At 43.2% G+C, this 27,522-nt stretch overlaps 1 protein-coding gene across 2 annotated transcripts in view; it reads left to right on the top strand.

The window, feature by feature from the left end:
* Positions 1–18,819, top strand: part of LOC122924240 (protein NDRG2) — a 47,427-nt gene extending 28,608 nt beyond the window's left edge. The window contains exons 8-17 of one of the 2 annotated variants that reach the window (XM_044275173.1): positions 505–591; positions 1,812–1,868; positions 1,954–2,057; positions 3,366–3,410; positions 3,497–3,548; positions 3,632–3,679; positions 4,378–4,413; positions 8,062–8,113; positions 15,778–15,811; positions 16,391–18,819. In XM_044275173.1, the coding sequence (XP_044131108.1) occupies positions 505–591; positions 1,812–1,868; positions 1,954–2,057; positions 3,366–3,410; positions 3,497–3,548; positions 3,632–3,679; positions 4,378–4,413; positions 8,062–8,113; positions 15,778–15,811; positions 16,391–16,562 (687 nt within the window). In that variant the 3' untranslated portion in view covers positions 16,563–18,819. The remainder of the gene's footprint in view (positions 1–504; positions 592–1,811; positions 1,869–1,953; positions 2,058–3,365; positions 3,411–3,496; positions 3,549–3,631; positions 3,680–4,377; positions 4,414–8,061; positions 8,114–15,777; positions 15,812–16,390) is intronic. The other variant, XM_044275180.1, reaches the window with a different exon arrangement.
* Positions 18,820–27,522: the final 8,703 nt, after the last annotated feature.

A 27,522-nucleotide genomic window follows, 5' to 3' on the forward strand; every position in this document is an offset into this window, starting at 1 on the left:
ATGGTGTTGTGTCCCCCAATGCATCCTACGAGAAGGATTTTACGGTGAGTACAGAAATCCAGTTATCAATCTGCTCTGCTCTTCCTGCTCTATAACCTGCTGCCTGCTGGTTCAATGTGACGGGTTCCCTTTAATAACAAAATGTGTTCGTTTCTCTCTGTAGTGGTTTTGGCTATCATGATTTTCACCTCTGCCACATTTGAACAACACATTCTTGGGTTTGGCTTACAAATGCTGATGTAAGATACTGAAGTGTGAATGTAGTCTAAACCTGGATCGTTAAACAGCAGAAGTCTCTGCTTGCCTGGCTTACCTTGGCTGTTAAAAGTAGCGCATTATTGGAATGATTGTAATTACATAGAAAAAAGGAAATGTGTACTAGCTTTGGTAAATTGGCTCTGGAAGCAAGGTTTTTGATGAAAACCATCCTTTTTGTTAGTATCATGTAATTCATGTTTGTATTATTAAAATCTAATTTTCATGCGTTTCTGCGTCTCCTCACAGCTTTGTCATCCAAACACAGTGGAAGGTCTAGTTCTCCTTAATATTGATCCAAATGCCAAAGGCTGGATGGACTGGGCAGCACATAAGGTAGAATAAGATTTGTGTTATCTGCTGTACTGTTCAAGCATTGAGATAGATAGATATAGAGATATATATTGTGTTCTAAGGAGGTTGTATGTAATTTTCAATACCTGTATACTCATTTATACTTCCGTTTTTTCCTCTGCCAAGTTGTATGGCCATGGTTTTTATTTAAAGACTATGGACATCTTTGCGAGGATTTTTTTTATTGTTCATGTACTTCCTGAATACAAATTAACCTCTTTTCTAAATAGCCTTGAGTGTCCTTCACCTAGCTCCTGAATCATTAATCCTTCGGAGCTCTACTCCTGTTTCTAATGCTTAGTCTCTCAGGGTTAGGCCTCATGCACACGACCGTTTTTTTTTAAGGTCCGCAAAAACGGGGTCCGTAGGTCCGTGATCCGTGACCGTTTTTTCGTCCGTGGGTCTTCCTTGTCTTTTGGAGGATCCACGGACATGAAAAATGAAAAAAAAATCTAAGTCAAGTTTGCCATTGAAATGATAGGAAAAAACGGACACTGATCACGGACACGGATGACAATCTTGTGTGCATCCGTGATTTTTCACGGACCCATTGACTTGAATGGGTCCGTGAACCGTTGGCCGTGAAAAAAATAGGACAGGTCATATATTTTTTCACGGCCAGGAAACACGGATCACGGATGCGGCTGCCAAACGGTGCATTTTCCGATTTTTCCACGGACCCATTGAAAGTCAATGGGTCCGTGAAAAAAAACGCCACAACGGCCACGGATGCACACAACGGTCGTGTGCATGAGGCCTTACAGATAGCAGCAGGAAGGAGGAGGTTGTGTACACGGTAAGATCAGCCTGTGAAGCGGGACGAATCTAAGGAGCACAGCTCACACAGGCTGTATATAGGGAGGAAAGCACACACAAGGCAGTCACAGGGGAAGACAGCAGCATCCTAGACACACAGATCTTAAAGCTTGCATATATTAGCTGGTGAGACATCCACATGAAAAGGATCTGAACTAGGAGCATGTTGCAAACTGTGTATCAAGGCGTCTAAATATGTTAAAGGTGTCCTTAGACTTGCATTTTTTTTTTTTTTTTTACTCAAGGTAACCACTAACATATGTAAAAATCATTTTCGATATTAAAGGTGTCCATAGCCTTTTTAAACCTAGATGAAACATATCATATTGCTTGGCATTTTCCTATTATTTCCCACACATTTTACGGTATGTCTTTTTCTTCTCTAGCTTACAGGCCTCACTTCATCCATCCCAGAAATGATTCTGTCACACCTCTTCAGTACAGTAAGTAAAGCCTGCAGATAATGTAATATTGCTAGTGAAGTGAATAAAATGCTTATTAGTGCCATTGTTGGATGTGTTTGTGCAGGAGGAGCTTTCTGGAAACTCAGATGTTGTGAGTCAGTACAAAGCCGCCATTTTGAACTCTCCTATTCTCAGCAACAACCATCTGTACTGGAACAGCTACAACAGGTAAGCAAAACAGTCAAGTTTGGATTAGAGTAGAACGAAGCGAGCTGGGTTCATAGATCCAAAGTCGCTTTGATCAAAACTTCGGATTAATCCTGTACGTAGACCCGTCTCCATACAGCATTAAAATGTACGGCCTTAATGAGGCGAAGTTAGTTATTAACTAAGTCGAGCAAGACTTCGTTGAATAACTTCAATATTTGATTTTTAAGGTTGAAAACCACTCTAAAACTTGGATCCAAACTCTTCTTTGGTTCCGAGAAGTATTTACTTCTATGAGAGAATTTTCTAGGCATGCACTGTGACCTGTGCAGAGGTCATTGGAAGAAAAAGGAATAGATAAACGGTGACAATCACCTATTATGAATAGTGGATCAGGTCTTATCTGTCATTGTAATCCTGCCTCTAATGATATCACCTTTGTGTATAGATAAGCAGGTAACTGCAGTAAAGTGATCTGTACAGACCAAGAATTTACTCCTATTATTAGGCTTAGTGACCAGTGCGTAAACCGCAGGATTTTGTTTTTTGTTTAAATATAGATATTGACAGGGAAAATTAAAAATAACATCCTCAATTTTTTTTTTTAAATGTTAAACATAAAAACGTTTTCTGATTACACATTTCCTTTAATACAAGGCACTTATTAATGTATTGTGATTTTTCCATATTGTTTCCTTTGCTGGCTGGATTAATTTTTCCATGACATTGTATGTGGTTCGTTTCCATCTTTACAACCGCGCTGTAATCCGGCAGTTATGGCCTCTTTAAAGGGGTTATTCAACATTGATACAGACTTCCAAGAGTGGCCAACCCCCGGTGGAGATCATACTTACCTGGGTTTGGTGTCTGTCACTCCTGGGCCCCGGCCCCCTCTCAGTACTATTGTGCACCCTCACAGTAGTTATGCCCACATTGTGAACCCTCTAGGTAGTTTGGCCTTTATTGTGCCCCCTCACAGTAGTAATGGCCACGGTGTGCCCTGTCACTGTAGTAATGCCCACATTGTGCTTCCTTCATGGTAGTAATATCCACATTGTTCCCCCTCACGGCATTACTATTCACATTGTACCCCCCTTACAGTAGTAATACCCACATAGAGCGGACAGCTCCCTGCTTCACCGTGTAAATAAACTGTCCGGTTGTGCCCTCAACCCTCTGCACCCGCAGTCTGTGCTCCGCTCATACCCCCCTTATTACGCCCCTGCCTAAAGCACAAGTTCTGGAAAACCCCTTTAACGAAGATGGCCTCTGGCAACATTCTGTTCTGCTTCTTCTGCGCTAATAAAACTTTGTACTGTTTATCTACAGCCGCAGAGACTTGAACCTGGAACGTGGTGGAGATGTCACTTTAAAGTAAGTGATATGAAGGCATACTGTACTTATCAGTTCATACTAATTTAGCAAGCAGTGTTCTGACTTCCCACTACTTCTAATTTTAGGTGCCCTGTGATGCTAGTAGTTGGTGATCAAGCTCCTCATGAGGATGCAGTGGTAAGGATAAATGTATTTATGCTACGTGTTAGATTTCTTTCGTGGGTGAATCTTCTGCCATCTCACATGATGTGTCCTTGCAGGTGGAATGCAACTCAAAACTGGATCCAACCCAGACTTCATTCTTAAAGGTGAGTTAGAAGATCAGTTCCATGCCCCAGTGCTGGGGATTGCGCAGACGTAGCAGTGTTGTCTGGAAACTGGGACAAGGGTCTTTACTATTTTATTACCAGTGTAGAAGTGAAAGTAAAATAATCGATTTAAACGCTAAATAGTAGAAATGGCGATCAGCATTTGTGTTTTATGTGGTGGTTTGGTTCAGTTTTAGTATAATCTGGTATAGAAGCATTACTCGATGTCCATGTCCAGACTCCATGTAAACTTAATATACACCCGAAACAAAGAAACTTATGTAAAGAGAGCAATGAGTAAAGCGAATAATTGCGGCACGGAAAGTGAGGGTGTTAGATTGTACTAAACCCTGAGGTGATGGGCAGTAATAGACTGTTAATTATGCCTGAGTATGTGCTTAGAGCCTTTATAATGATGGAAGGCACCGGCCAGTTTGTACAATAAATATTAGGATCCCAGATACACTTTAATTTTGTATAGGCTCCAAATGTCATAACTCCTCCAGCTTTTAGACTTGGTCAGCTCATGAGACTATATTTAGGGTCTGGGGAGGCCCTCTTGGCAGATAGGAGTATCCCTGCTGCCAACACTAAGCACAGAAGTAGAACCATGGGATAGTTGGTAAGCTGCATATTCAGAGGGCACCAAAATGGATCAAGATGCCTGAACTGTTTTTACTATAACTTTTTTTTTTCAGATGGCAGACTCTGGTGGACAGCCACAGATAACACAGGTACGCATCAAGAATATTGCCAAAAAACTGCAATAAACAGCATCGTATAGCTAGCTAAAAATACAACCGTTCCCTCACATCATTATCATACTTCTAAATTTGTATTGAAAAAAAAAAAAAGTCTGTTTAGGGCATTTGGACATGATTTGGCAGGGGGCTCCCACCCGTGACACAACTCAGAGCCAAAATGGAGAGCTGCTAGAAAGAGCAGCTGCAGCTCTGGCAGTCTCAGCATTTACTTCATGTGAGCTCATTCATTTCAGTGTTTCAGTGGGTGCCAGGTAGTGCTAAGGAAACAGGCAACCACCCACTACCTCTACTGGTAGTCAGCTGTTTTGTGTCCCCTTCCAACATACAGTACATGTTGATGCAGTCAGACATAACTAGCAATTAAAGGATTTGTCCCACAAAAAATATTTCACATTTTGCAAACCAACACCTGGATCTGAATACCTTTTGCCTTTGCATGTAATTATAATTTTAGTATAGCTATTGAGTTACTCAGTAAAATGTATCTTTATAGTACCTCCTGCTGTTTTGTTCTATATTTCTGTCCACCCCACGGAGATGGTCGCACATGCTCAGTTCTATCCTTCACTTGCAACCAGCCATATCTACTCTTAGAAGCTTTGATCGGTACAGGGAGAGAGCTGCAGTAGAAAGTACACTCCTCCTCCTGAGCAGTGACGGGGAGAGAGCTGCAGTAGAAAGTACACTCCTCCTCCTGAGCAGTGACGGGGAGAGAGCTGCAGTAGAAAGTACACTTCTCCTCCTGAGCAGTGACTGGGAGAGAGCTGCAGTAGAAAGTACACTCCTCCTCCTGAGCAGTGACGGGGAGAGAGCTGCAGTAGAAAGTACACTCCTCCTCCTGAGCAGTGACAGGGAGAGAGCTGCAGTGGAAAGTACACTCCTCCTCCTGAGCAGTGACTGGGAGAGAGCTGCAGTAGAAAGTAAACTTCTCCTCCTGAGCAGTGACAGGGAGAGAGCTGCAGTGGAAAGTACACTCCTCCTCCTGAGCAGTGACGGGGAGAGAGCTGCAGTAGAAAGTACACTCCTCCTCCTGAGCAGTGACAGGGAGAGAGCTGCAGTAGAAAGTACACTCCTCCTCCTGAGCAGTGACTGGGAGAGAGCTGCAGTAGAAAGTACACTCCTCCTCCTGAGCAGTGACGGGGAGAGAGCTGCAGTAGAAAGTACACTCCTCCTCCTGAGCAGTGACGGGGAGAGAGCTGCAGTAGAAAGTACACTCCTCCTCCTGAGCAGTGACGGGGAGAGAGTGCAGTAGAAAGTACACTCCTCCTCCTGAGCAGTGACGGGGAGAGAGCTGCAGTAGAAAGTACACTCCTCCTCCTGAGCAGTGACGGGGAGAGAGCTGCAGTAGAAAGTACACTCCTCCTCCTGAGCAGTGACTGGGAGAGAGCTGCAGTAGAAAGTACACTCCTCCTCCTGAGCAGTGACGGGGAGAGAGCTGCAGTAGAAAGTACACTCCTCCTCCTGAGCGGTGACGGGGAGAGAGCTGCAGTAGAAAGTACACTCCTCCTCCTGAGCGGTGACGGGGAGAGAGCTGCAGTAGAAAGTACACTCCTCCTCCTGAGCGGTGACGGGGAGAGAGCTGCAGTAGAAAGTACACTCCTCCTCCTGAGCGATGATGGGGAGAGAGCTGCAGTAGAAAGTACACTCCTCCTCCTGAGCGGTGACGGGGAGAGAGCTGCAGTAGAAAGTACACTCCTCCTCCTGAGCGGTGACGGGGAGAGAGCTGCAGTAGAAAGTACACTCCTCCTCCTGAGCGATGATGGGGAGAGAGCTGCAGTAGAAAGTACACTCCTCCTCCTGAGCGGTGACGGGGAGAGAGCTGCAGTAGAAAGTACACTCCTCCTCCTGAGCGGTGACGGGGAGAGAGCTGCAGTAGAAAGTACACTCCTCCTCCTGAGCGATGATGGGGAGAGAGCTGCAGTAGAAAGTACACTCCTCCTCCTGAGCGATGATGGGGAGAGAGCTGCAGTAGAAAGTACACTCCTCCTCCTGAGCGGTGACGGGGAGAGAGCTGCAGTAGAAAGTACACTCCTCCTCCTGAGCGGTGATGGGGAGAGAGCTGCAGTAGAAAGTACACTCCTCCTCCTGAGCGGTGACGGGGAGAGAGCTGCAGTAGAAAGTACACTCCTCCTCCTGAGAGATGATGGGGAGAGAGCTGCAGTAGAAAGTACACTCCTCCTCCTGAGCGGTGACGGGGAGAGAGCTGCAGTAGAAAGTACACTCCTCCTCCTGAGCGATGATGGGGAGAGAGCTGCAGTAGAAAGTACACTCCTCCTCCTGAGCGATGATGGGGAGAGAGCTGCAGTAGAAAGTACACTCCTCCTCCTGAGCGGTGACGGGGAGAGAGCTGCAGTAGAAAGTACACTCCTCCTCCTGAGCGGTGATGGGGAGAGAGCTGCAGTAGAAAGTACACTCTTCCTCCTGAGCGGTGATGGGGAGAGAGCTGCAGTAGAAAGTACACTCCTCCTCCTGAGCGATGATGGGGAGAGAGCTGCAGTAGAAAGTACACTCCTCCTCCTGAGCGGTGACTGGGAGAGAGCTGCAGTAGAAAGTACACTCCTCCTCCTGAGCGGTGATGGGGAGAGAGCTGCAGTAGAAAGTACACTCCTCCTCCTGAGCGGTGACGGGGAGAGAGCTGCAGTAGAAAGTACACTCCTCCTCCTGAGCGGTGACGGGGAGAGAGCTGCAGTAGAAAGTACACTCCTCCTCCTGAGCAGTGACGGGGAGAGAGCTGCAGTAGAAAGTACACTCCTCCTCCTGAGCAGTGACGGGGAGAGAGCTGCAGTAGAAAGTACACTCCTCCTGAGCTGCAATTGAAGTAATGAATCGGAGGAGCTCTCGATCCACGTGAGGTACTTGGCTGGTTCTAGTTTTTGCTAGAAAGAGATTGTCATGTTTTATATAATGTCTGATTATAATTTTTTATATGGTCGCACATGCTCAGTTCTATCCTAGTTCTATGCTAGTGGGGCATTGCTGCAGCACCTAGAGGCTCAGTCTTCTCACCCTTTGGCACGCCCATGTCCAGTTGATTGACGTCCTAGTTCTCCTCAGTGCCCCGAAAATCCTGCACCGTCCCATTTAGTATTCGGCGCAGTGAGTGAAGGACGCTCTCCTGCTGCCGGCTCCACTTACTGCGCCTGCGCCGAATCCGAAACAGGATGGCGCAGACGCAGAATTTACAGGGCACTGAGGAGAACTAGGACGTCAATCAACTGGACATGGGCGTGCCAAAGGGTGAGAAGACTGAGGCTCTAGGTGCTGCAGCAACGCCCCACTAGCACCTAGAGGCTCATTAGCATATTATAAAAGTATTTTATTTTGAGGGATCGGTGGCAGGCAGGGAGTTATAAAGCATACCGGTCTGTACTGCTGACATTAGCACATCGCTAATGTCAGCCAGATGCATAACGATTTTTCTGATGACAGAAACCCTTTAATAGATGTGCCCCTGTATTTTTCTATATCTAATTTTTATTTTCTACATCGTTGCACTCTTCTACACCCATGTACTGAATAGCATCACAATAATAATACACTATATGTTACTAGTCTCATTAGCTAATGTTGTAGAATGAAACATTCTGACTTTTTATTATTCTTTCCATGCTATTATAGCCTGGAAAACTCGCGGAGGCTTTCAAGTACTTTGTGCAGGGAATGGGCTACAGTAAGTATTGACGTCTCTGTGCTCGGCACTGACTACACATGGTGTCCTCTAAAGTAGGCGAGCCTCACAGCTGTCCTCTTCAAATGGTGGCTTTAGAAGCAATTGCATGTTCTGCAGACTTATCAGCTAAGCTGTGTTCCAGGACAGATGTTGGTCTGTTCCCGCTCTAGTCAAGTTTCAATTACTCATACATATAAATGGTTCACTGAAATACAACATAATGAATGCTGCAGCCTTCTGCTCCAATATAAAAGTCTAGCTCATGATGCAATGAAACGTGTAAATGATGGCGTTTAATGGAGAAAACAGTTGTTTTTTTGTTTTGTTTTTTATTATAAACTACTTGTGTACTTATATGAGAACACATATAATTAAGGTCTCCCCTATATTGAAAAACTTCACATCATATAATTTCTGCTGACTCTGCGCTTTGGTTTGCTATGACTTTCTCCCATGGCAAACCTTGCATTAGTTTCATGATAAGTCTGTTATTTCTTCTATATAAACATGCAGTCTCATCTTAGACATTGGTGGCCATCTCTGGGACCCACACCAATCTCCAGTAAGGGGACCCCCCAAATGAGCGGAGAGTAGGCACCCATGTGCGTCCGTCCTCCTTTCTCTTCTATGGGACTTCTGAAAACAGCAGAGCACGCTCGCTTGGCAGTTTTCGGGACTCCCATAGAAATGAATGGAGAGCATGCCACTCATGTTCGGTGCGCCCTCCTTCACTTTGGGCACGTTCTGCAGATAGGTGCGGGTCCCACCTCTGAGATCTGCACCTATCTGACATGGGTGGCATATCCTAGTGATATGTCCTCAAAGTCTGAGATGACACAACCCCATTAACTTGGTAACTAATCAATGTAAAACCTTCAAAATGTACATAATGGTAGTTCATGGTATAATGGTAGTTCTGGTTTAGAGTTGCAAAAGCAGATGTACTGTCACTGGTGGAATCTCTCCAAAAACAAAGGACTGACAGCCAAGAAATAGAATGGTCATGAGTTTCACTTTCTATTGACTACGGACTGCGGTGTCTATAATTTCTCTTTGGAGTTCAGACTGCAAACAGCTGGCTACGCAGCCATTTTCTGCAGGTTCTGAATATGTACGCTCAGGCCCCTCAGTGTTCATGAGCCTTGATCCAGAGCTGGGAAGTGGTATAAAGTGCAGTACTACATGAATAGGACTGCTGCTGACTTCCAGTCCATACCCTGTGGACTTTGAGAGGACTTCTCCTGCAGTGCTCTCCATTATGTGCACACACTAAGTGCATTCCAAGGAGTTTTTTAGTAATGAATAGCAAAGCACTTTTCTACCTTGGCACTAATGATGGCCGAATCAGAGTTTGCAGGAGGGCTGGAGAGTGCCTACTCCCATTATACATAGTGTGGATACACATAGGACCTACACCAGGAGTGATGGGATAGAGCGCCATTAGGTACAGATATAGAAACACTTTGAATACTGAGCAATTTATTTTCTGAATCCTTTATAAGACAGGATACACCCAGATGTATCTAGGTTGCAATATTTGGTATAAAAGCTAGATGGCTACATAGAGGACATCATGTATCCAGACAAAAGGATTACTTTGCTTTGGTTTTCCTGTGCTAGATTATCCTTAATTGCATCCAGATGCACACTGTGAGGATATGTACATCACTCTTTGTTTAAATGCGTAACAATGGGAACACACACGAGCAGGTTTTTCCCAGGAGTTCTCTGGGAAGTAAGAAATTGAAAATACTTTGTCACCAGATTTAACCCTATTAAGCTAGCTGACATTAGCGGTGTGCTAATGTCAGCTAAACCTAACTAGCCTATTCCTACTTTTATCTATGCCCCTGTTACTCCAGAAATATACATTTTTAAAAAATATATGCTAATTAGCCTCTAGGTGCAGAGAGGGGGGCGTTGCCCCTGCTCCTAGAGGCTCCGTTCTCCCACCTCTGGCCATGCCCTGCTACACTAGATTGACAGAGCCAGGCAGCGTTGGTCTCCTACTGCCAGCCCTGTCTGCCATGTAAATCTCACGCCTGCACCGTCGCATTCAGTATTGGGTGCAGTGAGTGAAGGGCTCTCACCAGCTGCCGGCTTCCTCACTGCGCCGTATACTAAACTATGTGAGATTTGGAGATCCGGTGACGTACCGGGGCTCTCCATGGGGCTGCCAGGAAGCCTGGTGACGTCACCGGCACTGATGGGCGGGATTTAGCACTGCCCTAGCCAGTAAAACGGCTAGGGCAGCACTAAAGCCCACCTATCAGTGCCGTGTGACGTCACCGAACACACTGCGATTTAGCGCAGGGCAAGGGAGCGCATCGGAGCATGAGATGCTCCGATGGTAGCCTCAGGGGCGCTGCCTGGGTGAAAATAAGGGTATGTCTGGGTTCAGCTCTGAACCCGGGCAACCCCTTTAATTATAAATATATTCCCAAATACCTTACATTAGTTATAAAGGCTCGTTTTGTCTACGGAGCAATGATTAGAAGAAACTAAATGGCCGCTGTCCTATTAGTACACACAAAAACTGTTCTAATCACACAGGAGGACAAGTTACTTCACAACATTGAGATAAAGAGCTGCCTCATCCTCCTCTCTGCTCTGTTTGTCGGGCATTATGATCCTGAATACAGATGATAAGATCTTTAGCTGAATCTCTGTAGGAATGGAGATCATGAGCAGATGTGGCTAATGAGCAGCAGCACTTGTATGCAGCCTCCATTACCACAGTCTATCCTGTCCGTCCTCTCTGTTCCCACAGAGATTCATCTATCATATTAAACTGCATTCAGGATCATAATCCCTGACAAGCAGAGAGGAGGATGAGGCAGCCTTTTACTTCAGCGTTGTGAACTAACTTGTCCTCGTGTGTGATCAGGACAGGCCTAGACAAAACTGCCATTATAACTAATGAAAGGTATTTGGTAATATATTTATAATAATAAAGTAATATTTACGTATTTTCATTTTCCTAATTCCCGGAGAACCCCTTTAATGAAAGGATTCTTCTTCCATTTGGGATCAGAAGAGAATAGACTCAAATACCATGAGTCACGTCCTCTCATTCTTTTGCCCCTAGACTGACTTAAGATTTGTTTAGGGATGAATAAAGATTCTACCGTGACAGTTTTTGGGGGTTTTGTGTCCATGGCTGTTCTCTTCTGGGTCTGCAGACAAAATGGACAGCACACAGATATCATCCACATGCTTTTCGCATCCATATGCCCGTCCCACAGATTATAGAACATGTCCTATTCTTGTCCGCTTTGTGGACAAGAATTGCCATTTTCTTTTTTAAATCGGATAATTTTTATTGAAGTAAAAGTAAATACAAATGTATTCAATAAATACAATAACAAAATCCCCCATAACCCCAACATTGTAGGAGAAGAGCAGCAAATCTAACATATTAGTCAGATACATTAGAATATGTGCAATTACATAGAGCCCAGAATTGCCATTTCTATAAATGGGACTGAGAAAAAAGCGGTTTGCTGACTGCAAAATGGATACGTCGTGTGCAGGAGGCCTAAGTCTCCTAATTTTTGCAATTAGAAAGTAAAGTACAATCCTTCCATTGGTTTTCATTCACCTAAATTAAGGTATATTTTTGTTAGCTGGACAAAATAAATCTATTAAAAGTCTTGAAGACATTTCCCATCTGGGTAACCATATGTCTTAAAGTCCAGCTGATTTTGACTTCCATTAATGCATAATTCAGGGTGCATTTACATTACCGTTTTAGCTTTCCATTCTTCTGATCTGTCAGAAGAAGAGAAGGAGAAAAAAAACAGGATCCTCTTGCATCAGTTGACATCAGTTTGAGCCATTTCCGTCTGAAATCCGTTCTTTAGGGTACTTTCACACTTGCGTTAGAGCAGTGATAGGCAAACTGCGGCTCTCCAGCTGTGGCAAAACTACAACTCCCACCATGCCCTGCTGTAGGCTGAAAGCTGTAGGCAGCCTTTGCATGCTGGGAGTTGTAGTTAGGCAAACTGCGGCTCTCCAGCTGTTGCAGATCACTGCGTTAGAGGATTCCGGCAGGCAAGGCTTATTAGCCGTTGTGTGGCGAAGTGCTAAAATTATGCCAGATCCAGAAATCCGTATGCAAACTAATAGCATTTGTTTCCGGATGCAGATTCTGCTGACAAATGCATTGAAATACCGGATCTGTCTCTCCAGTGTCATCCGGAAAAACAGGTCCGGTATATATTTTAGCATTTTTAAAGGCCTGCACATGCGCAGACTGGGAAACCGGATCCGTTTTTCCAGAACACTTGGTACCGGATGCAGCATTAATACATTTCAATGGAAATCACATGCCGGATCCGGCATTCTGCCAAGTGCTCCGGAATTTTGGTCGGAGAAAATACTGCAGCATGCTGCGGTACTTTCTTCGGCCAAATACCGTAAGAGGTACTGAACTGAAGACATCCTGATGCATACTGAACGGATTGCTTTCCATTCAGAAACTGAAGCGTTTTTTTCCGTTATTGAGCCACTATGATTGAATTCAATACCAGAAAACTTTAATGCTAGTGTGAAAGTACCCTTCGACAGGAGGAAAAAGTCCTGCATGCAGTAGTTTTGTTTCCGTCAATTTTTTTTTAATCTCAGACAGAAATGGCTCAAACGGAAGACAACTGATGCAACAGGATCCGTTTTTTTACTGGATCCTGTAAAAAAAAAAAAAAAAAAAATGATTCATTGCAATCCTATGCATAAGGGCTCATGCACACGACCGTATGCCCTCCGAGACATACGGTTCATGAGGTTACATAGGAACAGCTGGCCCCTAATAGAACAGTACTATCCTTGTCCGTGATGTGGACAATATTAGGACATGTTCTATTTTTTTACGGAACGGACATGCACACGGAGTAACTTCCTTTTTTTTTTTGTGGACCCGTTGGAAGTGAATGGTTCCGCATACAGTCCGCAAAAAAAACTTTCCGGACACGGAAAGAAAATACGTTTGTGTACATGAGCCCTAAGTATGGTATTTCGGCTGAATTTCCACGCTCAGGTTTTTGGAAGCAGTTTTTTCAGGATTTGCTGTGTGTTATGTTATGATCTTCCTTTCTTCGGCAGTTGCCACATCAGGATGAGCATAACTGTATAGACAAAACAACTGCCTGCACAATGAGGCGCTGTAATATTAGGCAATGATCAGTGGAACCTCTGATTTATAATCTTTAACCCCTTAGAGATGCTGCAGTCAATAGTGACAGTGGCATGTAAGGGAGCTACCATTTTCAGCCCATCCAACCTCCCACTTTTCCCCCTTTAATACAATTGTGGGGCATCGTTGGTTACCATGACAGTCAAGAACTAACAAAGACCCCCATGTTTGCCATTGATATCTGCCTATTAGACCATACCAGAGGTGTGTCCTAATAAGTTGCCTGTCAGTGTTACAATTCTATGGAATACTGGGTGAGGCTACTTTCACACTAGTGTTTTTGCTGGATCCGGTAGGGTTCAGCAAAAAATACTTCCGTTACTCATAATACAACCATCTGCATCCGTTATGAACGGATTCGGTTGTATTATCTGTAAAGGGGTTCTGCAGTTTGTTTGTTTTTTAAACTGATCTATCCTCTGGATAGATCATCAGCATCTGATCGGTGGGGCTCCGACACCCGGGACCCCTGCCGATTAGCTGTTTGAGAAGGCAGCAGTGCTGGCAGTAGCGCGGTGGCCTTCTCACTGTTTACCGCAGGCCCAGTGACATCACGATTAGTATCAATGGCCTGGGCGGGGCTAAGCTCCATTCAAGTGAACAGAGCTTAGCCCTACCCAGGCCATTGATACTAGCCGTGACATCACTGGGCCCGCGGTAAATGACTAAAAGGCCGCGGCGCTACTGCCAGCGCCGCTGCGTTTTTAAACAGCTGATCAGCAGGGGTCCCGGTTGTCGGACCCCTGCCAATCTGATGCTGATGATCTATCCAGAGGATAGATCAGTTTAAAAAAACTGCAGAACCCCTTTAACATAGCAAGGACGGATCCGTCATGAACTCCATTGAAAGTCAATGGGGGACGGATCAGTTTTCTATTCAGTTTTTGACTAGCATTGTGGGTCATCACTGATCTGTCTTGCTCCACATTCCAGGACTTGCTTTCCGGTATGAGAACGGAACGGAATGCATTTTGGAGCACTCTGTTCTGTTCAGTTACATTTTGTCCCCATTGACAATGAATAGCGAGAAAACTGAAGCGTTTTTTCCAGTATTGAGACTCTATGACTGATCTCAATACCAGAAAATATTAACGCTAGTCTGAAAGTATCCTGAGTTGTAGTTTTTATTGGTACAATTTTTGCTAGTATATGAATTCTTTTGGGAGGCAAAATTCATGCATTTTATTATTTATTTTTATTTAAAAAAAATTTGGGGGGGGTTTTTTTTTTTGTTTGTTTGTTTTTTAATATACTATGTTTTTACCTCCCAAAAGGCAACTTAAACATCTGATCCTTTGATTGCTAGGGGTTGGTTCACATTTGTGTTTAACAGATCCAGCAGGCTGTTTCAGCAAAGAACAGTCGGCTGGAGTTAACCAGATCTGGCTAAGCCAGATACTGCCGTTCACTGCCGGACCCACTGACTATAATAGGATCCGGGCGGTGAAATTGTGGATTTTGGCCAGACAAAAACATGGCATGCACCAGTTTTTGTGTTGCTGGATCCCATTATAGTCAATGGGGTCCTGTAGTGAACAGCAGTATCTGGACTAACTGGCTGAAACTGCCTGCAGGATCCGTTAAACGCAAACGTGAACCTATCTTTACATAATGCACAGAGCCTAATAGGTTTCTATACTTGGTGGACCTGGAGGCCGTTGTTGGGCTTTCAGCTTTAATAATAATCACTGGCACCTTACAACATGATCATGTGGGGGATGCTATAACACCTGGCTTCTGCAGCAGATGGAAGGGCACAGCTCCAGTGCCTTGCCGTCTACATGATGTACAGCAACGGGCTGCTTACCACGTTGTAATAGTCCAGTGTGTGATGGGGAGGTGTTCAGAACTGCATCAGAAAACCTGAACAATGTGGAAATCCAGACTTGGTACTAGTTGAATATTTAAAGGGAACCCATCAAGAGTATATAAAGCACCAAAGCAATATTCAAATGAACTGTAGGGTCTCATTGGGGTGAGGCTGCTTCTCTGAAGCATCACTATGACCAGCTCAAGGCAACTCCAGCACATCTGGTACATGTACAGTGGAATGAAGTATACTGGCTTCAACCTCAACTGGACTTGCTCTGGCTGCTGCTGGAGGTGACTTGTGATGACATACGTAACCATCAGTCTGGTTAGTTGCTATAAAGTTTGTAAAGAGGATATACTATAGAGGTCAATAATTCAAGTATGGAGACTAGTTTCCAAAAAAGTATTCCCTACATCCTGAATCTATAAGTGGCTTCTTCACAAGGCCACCTAAAATTCCACACTTTATCATAGTCCACTGCAATGTCAAAACCCTAAAGACCTGTCTGATGAGCCTTTACCAGAGGTATGGATGTTTTATCCTGTAAGAACCCTATTGATGCCTGTCCAACCCCACAGGCTCTAAATACTGGCCAAGTGCTTACTGATGTTCTCAGCACATCCAGGAGTTTTCATTTGTCTTGCTGTTTCTTCTTCCCAGTCCCCCACATTCTGGATAAGAAGCGCAGTATGGGGTGAAGTATCTTTGAAGAACCTATCAATTTTTCCATCCTCCTTCACTGCTCTTAGCCCTTGCACCCTTGCTGCCTCTTGTCACCCAGCTTCTGTCCAGGTGCTTGGGCATGACACTCGCCTCACCTTTTGTGTGCTTACAATGTACTTTTATATTTTGTGTGAGCTTATACCTTAATACCTAGCTACAATCTTTTTTTGGTCAGATGAGCTGAACTCATTGCAGCTTGTTTGGACTATGGAGGATCTTTTATTTATTGGCCGACGACCCTTTGACCTGTTACCTAAGCATGGCTATCCTACTTTAGACTGCTGACCTGTAGTTTACAAAATCCCACAGCTGCACCACGTCATGTTAGTTTTGTCACTGTGTTGTCACTTTTTTTCTTAAAATGCTTTACCTTTAAGAGGAGAGCTCATAAAAAAAAACAAAAAAAAACAGTTCACACCTTTTTGTTTTTTCCTGCGTATTTAGCAGAATTGTGAAGCGGTGGTCAAGTGCTTTGGATAAACCTGAAGTAAAGAACCTTGTTTCTTCTGTCCATTCCTTCTCTCATTCTGTTGTGTTTTTCTCATTGCAGTGGCATCCTCCTGCATGACTCGTCTGTCTCGCTCCCGCACCGCCTCTCTATCCAGCGAGGGGAATCGCTCACGCTCTCGTACCCTGTCACAGAGCAGCGAGTCGGGGGGAGGACCAACAGGAACATTCACGGAGGTGACCTGCTGAGAAGCCGTGACGCTGGGGACATGTGATCAGCCCCGCTCTGTCTGAGGGGAAGGCATTTTAGCAGAGCTAATTAGGAAACTAAACCACAAACCCAGATTTCACATGAGAGATAAGATGTCTGTACCTGTCTTTCTTTCTCTCCTATCGCCAGATTTGTATTATCCCTTTTTCTGATCACTTTGCCTTTTCTTATTTTATACTTACAATTCATATACTTGTGTAAAAGATTTGCAGGGTTGCTTATTTTGTAGTAGCATACAGCTGAATACACTAACCCGAGATCACAAGGGATATTTAGGTATCTAATGTTACCTTTTTCTTCAGCATATTCTGTAATTGTTTTTTCTCCTTTCGTTGCTCTTGATCTCTCCAAAGCCAGGCAGACTACAGAACAGTTCTTTACAGTTCCACCTCTATGTATCTCTAATGCATTGTATTATCCTAAAAAGCCCTCCATGGCACATTATAACTTGTAATGTGGGATAGCTTCATCTCCTATCATTATGCCCAAGAGGAATTGGGGGGGGGGGGTGTTCTCAAAGGTCCAACCACTGGAATACTTACATTTTTGAGGTCACTGTAAAGATTGCAGCACACAATAGAGAACAGTGCAAAATAAGACATTCATGCTATTAAGAATCTTAAAGCTGCTGTCTTTAAGTTAACTCTCTTTACATGCTTTACCTTGAAGTAGTAGTGTTTGATGCCTTTTTTTTTAATACTTTGCCATAACTCTTCTCCGCTGCCACTTGCTCAGGGTTGCTTCCATGAGTCTTAGGGGGAGATTTTACAAGACTAGTATTTGCTTTTCAGTTGTAAAACATGTAGATAAATCACAAGGTAGATGCATTTTTAATTTTATTTTAATAAACGTGTAGATTGGTTGGGGACATGTATAGTTATAAGATTAAGTGTCACGTACTTCCATCCTCATTCAAAATAGTGTCCTACCAGTAATGGCCCCACTGTAGACACAAGCCGGAGATGTCCCTATCTATCATAATTTCTAGGTGTAATATCAATGAAACCTAATAATAAATGTTAGAATTGGATTTAGGAGTAATATAGAGGACATTAATAATTTAGCCAGTTATCCGCTACTTTTTAAATGTATCTAAATTTTTATTAAAGGCTACGGTGTTTTGTTTTTAGCTAGAGTATGCTAATTTATGCCTTGATCAAGATCATGAACAGCTCAGTATCACTAGTGCTAACTGCAAGCCGTGACTTCAAGAAAACAATCAGTATTGTACTGTGGTCATTGTGCCAACCATACACTGTTTCACTACTTCGCCTTGAGCGTTTCTCACAACGCATAGGAATATGTATGGACACAGATTTTAAGACTATTGTCAGAAACATTATGTACCATATGGGCTTTCGCTCAAAGGCAGAAGCTACTTCATCAGCTATTTATACATAAAAAATAAGATCTGGAAGTCTTGCGAGTTAGAATGGGAACCTTGTTTCTCTTACTGTTTAATAAATGAGAGCTGCTGAATTGTAGCCAAGCCTAGTGCGGAATGCACCCAACATACTAATGCAGGCATGGTAAATAGTGGGTCCTTCAATCGATACAAAGAGCAAGTATACTCATCATTTAAGCACTGTTTCCACAGTCTTGCGCTGGCCATATAGAGTAGATAATTGTGAGCCGATCAACAGACAATCTACTGTGTCTCCATATGGTAATACAATTGCTTGTTGATCTGAGCATTTGTTTATGGGAGGTTACTCAGTTATCTAAAGTGCAAGGCATAACCTGTATGTTCAGGGTTATATCACACAAGTTGAAGACGAGCAGCAAATCTGATGCGGTCCGTGTGCATCTCACAGTCTTCATGAGACCCATAGAGATGAATGGGTCTGTGTGCAATCTGCAAAAAAAAAATGCGGATCGCACAAGGCCAAAAAATAGTCGTATGCATGAGTCCTAAACCTGTGACTCTACATAGATTTTAATAGTCTTGAGATTCTGTTTGAATGATGCAGTAGTCTTCCACAGGCATACCCCTATGTGTCCGAGTTTGAGATGCTGTTTTGCATAGTTGATATTTTGTGATTCTGGCCCTACTAAAAGGTTACTCAATCTCAAAAAATGTATGTTTTTAGGTTTGTATAGAGAAAGGCGCGCTACATCACGTTTTAATTCTGGATGTTCTGAAGAGTTGGATGTATAGAAGGGGGCATTCTGTATAGGATTCATTTTGTTGTACTCTTATATTTTTCTGTTTTTAGTTTTTTTTTTTTTCCTCACACTGTAAAATAAAAATATTAAAGAACCGCTTTGTGTCGTCATAAAGTTCAGTAATATTTTATTGAAGCAATTCTGAGTAGCTGTGACATGCATGAGAGCCACAGTCTAGCCTGTTAGGGTTAAGGCTTGTTCGCAATCATCATTAGGAAAGGCCAAGGGATGCAAATTTCAAAGCTTTATAAATACCCCGAGTCCTCTAACCTTGTCACAAAAAAGCAGCAGCCATGGGTTCTTCTAAGTAGCTGCCTAATACTCTGAAAATTAAAATGGATGGGGCCCACAAAGGAGTTAAAGAAGGCTGTAAGAAGATAGCAAAGCATTTTAAGGTTGGCATTTCATCAGGTTGAAATTTTATTATGAAATTCCAGTTAACATAAACAGTGGAGGTCAAGAGAAGGTCTGGAAGACAGAGACAGTTGTTTCTAGGCTTGCTAGAACTGCAAAAGACCTTCAGGAAGAAGTTGTGGTACGTTGTTCTGCATAGCAACACCTGCACAAATATGGCTTTCATGGAAGAGTCATCAGAAAAAAAACCTCCTGCATCTGTTATGGACCATTAAGACAAAATGGATACTTGCTTGTTGAGAACTATACTTGGCTAAGATGGCGGCCAGGCATTCAGCCAATGCCTATAAACTAGACTCTTACTTTGTGTTTTATTATGTGGTTTCCGTTCAGCTCAAGCAAGCAGTTTTAAAGAAAGAAGCAGCTTCCCCAATCTGGAAGAGGGAGGGGGGGGAAACTTCCTCTTGTCATCGATGTGACAGAAAATACAGAGTTTATAGTCAATAGAAAAGATACACGCCACCTTACACCCCCCACTCCTTTCCGTACTATATACTGTATGCTGTTCGGCAACCCTGTTATAACCCAGCTGTGTGTTGTCTCAGTATTGATCTCTCAGTATACTTTAACAAATTAATTTGGAGCAGTACATCAACCGACCTGGCAGCTTGACCAGAACCAGAACACATCCCCAAGACAAAATTGTGCATCAGAAGTTTTCAAAAGAACATATATAAACAAGCCTGATGCATTTTGCAAACAGGTCCTGTGACCGATTAGGTTAAAATAACTCACTGGCCACAATGAGCAAAAGTATGTTTGGGGAAAAAAGGCATAGTATTTCATGAAAAGAACATTACGCCAACCATTAAGCATGGGGTGGAGCAATGACACTTTTTGGGTTTGTGTTGCAGCCAATGGCTTTGGGAACATTTCATGTATGATGGGAAGAATGGATTCAATTAAATTTTGTCAATTTCTGGAAGCAAACCTACCACCAACTGTAAAAAAGCTGGCGCAGAGGTTGGCTTATACAAATGGATAATTATCCTAGACACAATAGACTACCTCAAAAGGCACAAGCTGAAGGTTTTACCATGGCCCTCAGTCTAAATCTGTGAATAGACCTCAAAAGATTAGTGCATGCAAGACGGCCCAGGAATCTCACAGAGCTGGAAGCCTTTTGCAAGGAAGAATGGATGAATTGCATTTTTAATGGATCTATTTAATGTTCCATATACGGTAATATGTTGAGAAGCAGATACAACATTATTTGTGAGGTGGAAATGGGAAAGAAATGCAGTTTTTCAGCATTTACTGTGTGGTAAAAATGGCGGTAACTTTATTCTGTGGGTCAGTATGATTATGGAGATACCAAATTTATATGGTTTTTATTATGTTTAACTTGAAAAAAAAAATTATAAATGCATATAGTGATTAATATATAGGGATGAAAATACATATAGTGCCCAATTATGCTATACATTTCCTGGATACATAGTGGTTGTAGTTTTGCAACAGCTGCAGAGCAACAGGTTGGTAAACACAGGTCTACAGTATTGTAAGAAGCAGAGTAGTAAAATAAAAGCTGGGCTGTTGCTCAGTGGTCCAAAGTCCTATTGAAAGATGAAAGTAAATTTTGCATTTCAAGGTCCCAGAGTCTGGAGAAAGAGTGGAGGGGCACATAAGGTTGCATGAAGTTTTCAGTCAGCGATGGTTTGGGGACTTCTGAAAATAGGCAAGTATGTCACTCGGCCTTTTTCGGTGCTCCCATAGGAATGAATGGAGGGCGGCCGGGTATGTGCGGTGCACCCTCTAGCACTTTGTGGGCTCCATTCTAAGTATAGGTGCGGGTCCCAGAGGTGGGACTCATGCCTATCAGACTTTTGGGGCATATCCTAGCGATATGCCCACAATGTCTGAGATGGGAATACCCCTTTAAAGCCCCTATACACATAAGTGCATTGCTGGTCGAACCTAGCCTTCAAGGCATGATGGGAGTTGTAGTTTTGCAACAGCTGGAGAGCCACAGGTTGGTAAACACAGGACTACAGTATTGTACGAAGGGGTGTAGTAAAAAAATAAAAGCTGCACTGTAACTGGTTACTATGGGCAACAAACTCTTTTAGACAGCACATGTAGGGAGATGAGAAGCAGAGTGAGAAGCAGTGCCTCAGCAATTAGTTACTTTAGTGTATAAAATGCATGCTATAAAATTGGTTGCAATGGGCAGTAAAACGTTTTTTAGAACACACATGTAGGGAAATGAGAAGTAATCTAAAATGCAGAGAAGATGAGAGGCAGAGTGAGAAGCAGTGCCTCAGCAATTAGTTACTTAAGTGCATAAAATGCATGCTGTAGCATTGGTTAGACAGCACATGTAGAGAGATTACTATTCTGAATCAAAAGGACCTTCTTTTCTGACAATACGCGGATAGAGGCAGACTGAGAAGCGCTATAGTAAAATGAAAGCTGTGCTGTGAGTGGTTGTTATGGACAATAAACAGTTTATCTCTTACAAGGCACATGTAGGAAGAAATGCAGGGGAGATGAGAGGCATGCTGCATCAAAAACACATTAGAAACTTCCAGAAACCTGTCAAGTGGACTTGACAACCCCCACATCTGAGCATGCATCTGCATCTCCATCAGGCAGTATTCCAAGCAGTAAAAGAATATGCCCTGAACTATTTAACATCTGGGGTACTTCAGAGCTGTAACTATGGGAGGCATCCTCTTCCTCCCCTCTCTCTCCATTCTAAGGATACCATATATCTATCAAATGTCACGTGTTTGGCTATTATCCTCAGCTGCTACATACTAAAGGGCTATCACTGTTGGGGTTCATGAACAAAACTGTATTCTTTGTCCACATCGGATCTGCATTTTTTGCGGGTGAGATGTGAACCCATTCACTTCAATGGGGCCACAAAATATGCGGACAGCACACTGCGCGCTGTCACCATCTGTATGTCCTTTCTGTGGCATCTGCAAAAATATAGAACATGTCCAATTCTTGTCTGCATTACGGACAAGGATAGGACTTCCCTGCTGAAGGCTGGACATTCTGTTCTGCAAAATTCAGATTGCACATGGCTAGTATGTGTGTTTTACGGATCCGCAATTTGCGGACCGGTCATGTGCATGAGCCCTTATAATGTTACATTGAACTATCAGGAATGAGATTGCCCCATTACTGGTTTACTCACCCATAAATAATTGAAGCTGTGGGAGGATCTCATTAATTCTCAGTATCTGGACGTATTACCGACATATTAATTACTGGGGATACTGGAGCCACTCCAGTGAGGCCTTTGATGGGACAGCTGGTATCCATTTTGTAAGCTCCTAATAATCATCGACACCTGTATCAAAAGCCTTTCCTGTATTCTTAAAACATCAGATTCATACCAGAGGACTTATGGGATAATTTATCAAACTGGTGTAAAGTAGAACTGGCTTAGTTGCCCATAGCAATCAATCAGATTCCACCTTTCATTTTCCAAAGGTGGAATCTGATTGGTTGCTATGGGCAACTAAGCCAGTTCTACTTCACACCAGTTTGATAAATCTCCCCCAATGGAAGTTTAGGGAGGATCTATCTTGCCCTGGGACGTATCGATTGCCCTGATAATTCGGCCACCCAACCCCCCTTATCAAGATCCTTGTGTATTATTAAGTCTGCATTTTGTTTTGGGGATTATGGAATATCTTTATGTCCTGTTTTTGTATATGGTCATGAATCAGTAAAAGCACTTTTTTATGCTACAAGTGCGGTTGTGGACGATAATCATTGTGAGTGACCTTCACCTAGGGTTGCCACTTTTCCTAACACAAAATACTGGCCAAGTTATTGTGGGTGTGTGGCTCAACACGGGGTGTTAAGTTTCTATGTCATAATGTGGCTCCCAGTATTATTAATGCGCCCATTAATGTCCCCCAGTAATATTAATGCCACCATTAGTGCTCCCAGTAATAGTAATGCCTCAATTAGTCCACCCCAGAATTAATAATGTCCCCATTAGTGCTCCCCAGTAATATTAATGCCCCCATTAACGCCCCCCAGAAAAATAATGCCCCCATTAGTGCCCTAATATTAGTGTCCCAATTAGTGCCCCCAAGAATTAATAATGCCCCCATTAGCGCCTCCCAGAATTAATAGTGCCCGCAGTAATAGTAATGCACCCATTAGTGCCCCCCAAAGTTAATAATGCCACTATTAGTGCCACCCAGAATTAATACTGACCGCATTAGAGCCCCCAGTAATATTAATGACCCCATTAGTGCCCCCTGTAATAGTAATGTCCCTATCAGTACCCCCAAGAAATACTTGTGCCCCCAGTAATAGTAATGCCCACATTAGTGCCCCTCAGTAATATTAATGCCCAAATTAGTGCCCCCCAGAATTAATAATGACTCCATTAGTTCTCCCAGTAATAGTAATGCCCCAATTAGTGCCCCCCAGTAATATTAATGCCCCCAAAATTAATAATGCACCTATTAGCGCCCCCCAGAATTAAGATTCCCCCTATTAGTGCCCTCCAGTAATAGTAATCTCCCCATTAGTGCCCCCCAGAATTAATAATGCCCCTATTAGTGCCCCCAGAATTAAGTGTCCCCCGAATTAATTGTGCCCCCCAGTAATAGTAATGCCTCCATTAGTGCCCCCAGAATTATTAATGTCCCCCCAGTAATTAATGCCCACATTAGTGCCCCGCAAAATTAATAATGCCCCCTTCTCTGCTTGTGCAAAAAATAAATAAATAAAAGAACTCACCTCATCCATTTGATGTGAACACTTGCTGCTCACTGGAAGCTCAGGACCTGCGAGACATCATGATGCTGGAGCGCAGGTTTTGTCCTGAGCTTCCAGTGAGCGGCAAGTGTTCACCGCGGCGCGATTAAATGGAGGAAGTGAGTTATTATTTATTTATTTTTCTTAACACAAGTGGGGGGAATGGAGGGGATTATCAAATGTGGTCCATTGTGCTGTTCCTCTGTTACTCCTCTTGGAAAGGTATAAAATTTATAAACTGATTACTGGGTAATACTGTCAGTAGGGTGTGTCCCTACACAGTCTTAGGCTGCTTTCACACTAGCGTTCGGGTTTCCGTTCGTGAGCTCCGTTTGAAGGAGCTCACGAGCGGACCCGAACGCAGCCGTCCAGCCCTGATGCAGTCTGAATGGAGGCGGATCCGCTCAGACTGCATCAGTCTGGCGGCGTTCAGCCTCCGCTCCGCTCGCCTCCGCACGGACAGGCGGACAGCTGAACGCTGCTTGCAGCGTTCGGGTGTCCGCCTGGCCGTGCGGAGGCGTGCGGATCCGTCCAGACTTACAATGTAAGTCAATGGGGACGGATCCGTTTGAAGATGCCACAATGTGGCTCAATCTTCAAGCGGATCCGTCCCCCATTGACTTTACATTGAAAGTCTGGACGGATCCGTCCCAGGCTATTTTCACACTTAGATACTGTCCAATCATTACTGGCAAGCCGCTATGTCATAATGTGGCTCCCAGTATTAATAATGCGCCCATTAATGCCCCCCAGTAATATTAATGCCACCATTAGTGCCCCCAGTAATAGTAATGCCTCCATTAGTCCACCCCAGAATTAATAATGTCCCCATTAGTGCCCCCCCAGTAATATTAATGCCCCCATTAACGCCCCCCAGAAAAATAATGCCCCCATTAGTGCCCTAATATTAGTGTCCCAATTAGTGCCCCCAAGAATTAATAATGCCCCCATTAGCGCCTCACTGGAAGCTCAGGACCTGCGAGACATCATGATGCTGGAGCGCAAGTTTTGTCCTGAGCTTCCAGTGAGCGGCAAGTGTTCACCACGGCGCGATTAAATGGAGGAAGTGAGTTCTTTTTTTATTTTTTATTAACACAAGTGGGGGAATGGAGGGGATTATCAAATGTGGTCCATTGTGCTGTTCCTCTGTTACTCCTCTTGGAAATGTGTGGAGAGACATGTCAGAACTGCTGAGAGATCCTGCTTTTAAACTAAAGAAAATGTCTGATTTTGTTCTATTTTGAATATGCTACAAACAACAGACCTAATCCAAGTCATCAAAGGTTATCCATTTTAGGCTGTTCTTCACAGCTTTGACCAGCAGGTGGCAATATTATACATGTTTTTGTTAGTACTAACACCTTATTTTATAAAGCACATTTATTAGTAAATTGCTTTTCTTAAAAAGTGTAACTGCCGTTTTAATTTTTACTTGTGTAATGTAAAAATAAAACTGCAGTTACACTTTAAATTGTCAATTGTTCTTAATCAATGAATAATGCAAAAATGTAATAGACTATTCCCTTTATTATTGGGCGCAATAGCAGATAATGCAAAATCGGGCTTCATACAATAGTAAGGCTGTGTGGTGTGCATGATGCCTTACCCTAAGAAATCCACATTGAAATTAGCTTATTATGTATAGCTGTCCAGACAACTGTAAAGAAATAAGTGTGCAAAATAGATCCCTATTTTTGTATCTATGAGGCTATCATAATCTTCTATTTTGTTAGAATAGCTGATTGTGCTGAATTAATTCCTCCAGTAGGTAGTGACATAAGGCCCGGGTGACTGTTCTTTGATCAGGGACACTGAAAAGATTTCACTATGAATACAACTATTTTCCTTGTCTTTTGCAGTACTTGGGCTAGCCTTTGTTGCTATGTGAGGGTGGCATGGTTCCACTGTATACAAATCTAGCCATTAATATACACCTGAAAATGGGGAGATGGAGAGTAATGCTGCCATAATGCCCCTCAGACAATACTACCATACTGTGCCCGAGTAATAGGCACAGTCACAGCTTTCTCGTTTTCATTTTTTATGTTTTCTCCACAACAACAGATTCAGATTTGGGTGGCAAAATCATTTTTTTTAGGATTTTCCAGCATAAATGAGAGGCATGGGTTATGTTACCTTGTCATGTCACAGATGATATCAGTCAGCTGTCTGATGCCAAATATGATCACAAGGTCTGTTATGTGCCATCTCTCTGTATCAGGGCGTTAAAACCACTGAAAGCAATAGAGGAAAACAAGCAGCAATGTTATCTTTATAGAAAATGATGGAACGACCGCAACTAAAACAGCTCTGAAAATGCAAGAAAAAATCTCCAGGTATTTCAATGTAGAATCGCCTATATGTTTTTTTTACAATTGTGTACTGAGGACACTCCCTGCCCATATGCCCTATTATGGCTTATGAATATCAGAAGGGGTCCCTGCTCAAGACAAGACCCCCCCACTATGAGCAATCTTCGGGCTCTTTTACACAGGCAGTGATCAGGAATGAAGAAATGAATTCTCAATCATTGCACAATGATAGGGTGCACCATCTCTAATGTATGGGATGAATTATTACGATCATTCATCCCCATAAACTTCCATTGTTGGATAGCAGCATATTCCCATATACAAAGGTTCATGTGTGCCAGCAAAGGAATATTTTTGGTGCCAGAGCAATCTCCCAAATTATCTCACTATAATAGTCCCAATCCTCAACCAATGTAAGAGGCCCTTACATGCCGATCTTGAGCCGTCCATGTATCATTACATGGATGAACAATCGTTCGAATGGCTGTCATGCAATACTGCATTTTTGGCTAATTTTCCAGTGGTGTTGGTAGCCAGATCACTAAAGCAGCTCTGATCTGAAAGGGTAGATAACTCCTTTACTCTTTTCTACTTGAACTAAATCTAAGCAAAATACTACTGACATTCAATTAGCAGGAAACAGGATATTGGATATTTTCAGAAGTGGAAACATACAGTATGTAAACAGTACATAAAAAAATAGTGGGTCTTGCCCGTAGAGACAATGAATGCAGTACCCTCAAAATAATTGGGCTCATAACAGTAGGAGAATGTCCTACATAAAAATCAGGTCTGAGAGAGTCCTCAATTAAGGCTACTTTCACACTAGCGGTTTTATTTTCCGGAATTGAGATCAGTCATAGATCTCAATGACCAGAGAAAAATTCTTCCGTTTTGTCCCTATTCATTGTCAATGGGGACAAAACGTAACCGAACAGAACGGAATGCTCCAAAATACATTCCGCTCCGTTTGGTTTGTTGCGTTCCCATACAGGACAGCAAACCGCAGCAAGCTGTGGTTTTCTTTCCGTCATGGGATGTAAAGCAAAATGGATCCAGCATGACCCACAATGCAAGTCAATGGGGACGGATCTGTTTTCTCTAACACAATAGACTTTCAATGGAGTGCATGACTGATCCGTTCTTGCTACTTTAAAGATAATACAACCGGACCCGTTCATAATGGATGCAGACGGTTGTATTATCAGTAAGGCCTCTTTCACGCAAAAGTATTGGTTCTGTTCTGTGCATTGGGGAATGCAATTTGTGGTCCCCAATGCACGGGCAATGTCCATGCGGCAGCTGGGACGGATCCAGACCCATTCAACTTGAATGGCT

Source organism: Bufo gargarizans, chromosome 1 (genome assembly GCF_014858855.1).
Source record: "Bufo gargarizans isolate SCDJY-AF-19 chromosome 1, ASM1485885v1, whole genome shotgun sequence".
NCBI lineage: Eukaryota > Metazoa > Chordata > Amphibia > Anura > Bufonidae > Bufo > Bufo gargarizans.